The sequence below is a fragment of the Neltuma alba genome, unplaced genomic scaffold (assembly GCF_004799145.2).
Source record: "Neltuma alba isolate B1F8T4 unplaced genomic scaffold, ASM479914v2 tig00010254_pilon, whole genome shotgun sequence".
Classification (NCBI taxonomy): Eukaryota; Viridiplantae; Streptophyta; class Magnoliopsida; order Fabales; family Fabaceae; genus Neltuma; species Neltuma alba.
The window spans coordinates 94,018-97,583 of NW_021635181.1; the positions used below are offsets into that span (position 1 = coordinate 94,018).

The following is a 3,566-nucleotide window of genomic DNA, read 5'->3' on the forward strand; positions in this document are numbered from 1 at the left end:
ATAAATCGAATGACCACAATACAAACTAACAAAATGTAATTGTTGGGTTATTCAAGCATTGAAATGTTTTTCAGGACACAGCCGAATTTTTATTAATGTTTTTAGATATTTTAATTTTATTTCTTTTTCTAAATAACAAAATGTGAATGAGTTAATTGACTGAATCATCTCCCAAAATGCACTCACTTGAACATTATTTATTAGTAAATGCATGTTAAAAAAATTTAATCACGTGAACAAAAGATATCTTTTTATTAAAAAACCAGTCCTTTTAAACATTTTTTGCAAATCTAGTTACAGTATGGGAGGCAAATGCGTACCATATTTGGGCAGTCTTTCCATTCTATTGTCTTTATAGATGGACACCTTGGATGATACCTCTGAGCAAATTTGGACAAGATTTGGAAGATTTTTAGGTTGAGATATTCCAAAAGAGGAAGAACTATCTGAGTCTCATCTTGATCAAGCATTGGTTCGTCTTCACCAGCATTTTCACCAAACAAAGATTTCATCTGTAGAGCATTTACTATGGATAGCTCTTGCAATTGTACGAACCTTCGATTTAAAAAGACTGGCACACAGATTCTAAATTGCAGCAATTCCTAACATACAAAATTTTCAATTTTGGGAATCTCAAACTCACCCATGCATCAACACCACCATCTTCCTCTAATATGTGCTTCAATTCATTGCAACATTTTATTCGGAGTTCCTCTAAGGATAGTAGCGTGCAAACAGCAGAGACAGGGGAGAGGGATGTTAACATTGGACACTTGTTAACATTGAGAACCTTAAGATTGCCTAAGTTGCAATCAGCAGGGAATATGTGGAGCAAATGAGGACAATTGAATATGGTTAATCTTTCCAACTTTTGGAACAAGCTAAAAGGAGAAGGACCACGGCATAGCCGTTCAAGATTATCCATATCTCTTAGCACCAACTCATTCAATTTGAGGACAACCGCATCTTCATGAAGAGTAGTTTTGTCAATAATGCATTCAATCTTTGCACATCTTTGAAGACAGAGTCTACTTAACTCCTTCATGCCCCCTACAGCTTGGATTATATCAGGCATGAAACTTTTGCTACCTCCTTCAAGCTCATAAAATACAATTTTCGTTGCTCTTTGTGCAAGATGCTTGATTATTGTGGGTGACAACATAGAGATATTTAACTGACCCAAGCGTAAAGATCTTGTATGTTCACCGTTAAATACGAAGCCTCTGCCATGCTTCCTAATTTCTAAATCATACCTTCTCAAATACATCAAAGCAGTGTGGCCCACAAGGTATTCATAGCAATTTGTATTTTTTGAGTGTCGAGAATGTGTGGGAACATACAACTCTTCTAACTGTGAGCATCTTCCTATTACATCATAACAACATTCATCTATTGTACAACTTGACAAATCTAACAACTTCAGCTTCTTCAACTTTTCAATTCCACTCGGTACTCTTTCAAATTTACTAAATCGCAAGTCAAGAATTTCAAGTCTTATAAGGGTTACCACAAAAGAGATGTCACGTAAATCCCAATTTTGTAATCTCAAAGTTTGAAGGTTTGACAAGTGTTGGATTAAATGAGGTCGTAGTTTAATCCTATCCCATTCCACACGCATAACAATCAAAGCCTTGAGTCCTTTAGTACCTTCAAATAATGCATGTGATATATCTAAGGTTTCCCTTGAGTGTAACAATAGAAACTCAAGTTTTGGGGCATCCAATTGAGAAGGAAATTGAAGTAATTCATTATTTTCATGCCATGAAGACAACAACTTTTTATCACTTCATCAACAATCAACTCATTTAATTCTTTTGTACAATTTACCATAATATTACCATCTTTTTTAGACGCGATTCACAATGCAACATCACGAACCATATCATGTAATTTCACATGTGTTGGTGCATCCACGTTGAACTTTAGAGAAGAATGCATCAACAATGAGGAGTCAATGAGATAATTTATAGCTGCTTTGACTTGGCTCCTCACTGTTTGAAATGAGTCTACATCTTTGCATAGGCCTAATCCCACTCCATATCTAAAAAGGTCTTCAACAACAATGTCATGGTCTTCAGGAAACATAGCACATATTAGCAATAACCGCTGGGCTTCTAGAGTTGCCAAAAAATCATAGCTTAATTCAAGACAAGCAAAAGCATCCCTCACACCTTTATCTATATTGTTTGGCTTTGCATTTCTCAACCTACACAACACTATATTCATCTCATCAACTCCTTTTCCTTTCAAGCAACTTCCTATAGCTACAATTGCAATAGGTAGGCCTTTAAATTCCCTAGAAATTGCTCGTGCCACACATTCCTTAGCAGCTTCATCAACATTAGCATGAGTTTGAAACAAAGTCCATGCTTCATCTTCTTTTAACAAATGAAGTTGAATCTTTTTTTGGCATTCCATCAAGGTACACACATCTAGGCGACGCGTGGTCAGGATAACTGTGCAACTTCTTTGATGATTTCTTTCAATGGGAATCCCTATGTCCTCAAGATTCAGCATAGCCCATATATCATCTAGTATTATCAAAATTCGTTCTCCACTTTGTAATCGTAGAGCTATTCTTTTCGCCCTGCCCATTTCAGTTTCTTCCTTCAATTCAAGCCCCAGCGTGTCAGCAATCTCACCTTGAATTTTTCTTATGTCTAGGCTTTGAGAAACTGCCGTGAGCACAACTCGATCAAATAGCTGTGACTTTTTGGCTTTGTTTCCCACTTCTTTCACCAAGGTGGTTTTCCCTGACCCTCCCATCCCCCATAATCCAATCATGGAGTTACCATCATCTTGCAATGCCTCCCACAATGGATCAAAAGCCTTTTGCGTAGAATTGAAGAGCTTAAAATTTTGAGAAGAGTGATAGTCAATATTAGAAATAGTAACAGGATGGGAAAATGGATTGAAGTGATCACTCTTTATATCTAGATCAATCATCCTCTGAGTCGTCTTAGCCAACATTTTGCAGAGACAATGTCTCCTCCAAGTAAGACACCACCCTTGAAGGCAACCACTGTTGGCCCTTAGTTCTTCCGCCAGTTTCTCCACCCCTGCTATAAGGCTATTCACGTCATTCTTCCACTTGTTAACCTCACCATCATTCCTCTCAGTCCTATTGATGGCCTCTTGAGCACATTCTTGCACCTTTCCATGCTTTAGTATTAGCTTCCTTTTTTTGATGTCAACGTTTCCGGTGATTTTGCTAACATAGAATATATACTGCAGCTGTTGTAAAGTTGGATGCACCAAATATTCAGCAAGTTTTGCCGCCACTGACGCTCCGACCTCAGCCATTTATTATTAATAATAGCAACCTGAAAGGAGAACCACTCATCATCATCAAATGATTGACTCAAAATTTCATTTTGAAGAATTGAAGCACCTTAATTATATACTTAATCTTTCATGAAGATGCATCATCAAAGATGAAAAGAATATTCTTTTCCTCTCCCGAGTAAAATAAGAAAGATTAATTGTTTTGGTTCAGCAATGTTTAGATATCAGATTAACAAACTTAGTACTGTTTTATGATTCTATTTTTTTCCTAGCAGATCGAC

General features: G+C 36.8%; 1 protein-coding gene across 1 annotated transcript; it reads right to left on the reverse strand.

The window, feature by feature from the left end:
• Positions 1–1,857: 1,857 nt before the first annotated feature.
• Positions 1,858–3,303, reverse strand: LOC114755358 (probable disease resistance protein At4g27220). The gene has a single exon (XM_028944231.1). The coding sequence runs from the start codon at positions 3,301–3,303 to the stop codon at positions 1,858–1,860; it is 1,446 nt and encodes a 481-aa protein (XP_028800064.1).
• Between the last annotated feature and the right edge of the window lie 263 nt (positions 3,304–3,566).

Coding starts and splice junctions, on each gene's coding strand:
- LOC114755358 (XM_028944231.1), bottom strand. CDS start 3,303: ATGGCTGAGGTCGGAGCGTCAGTGGCGGCAAAACTTGCTGAATATTTG.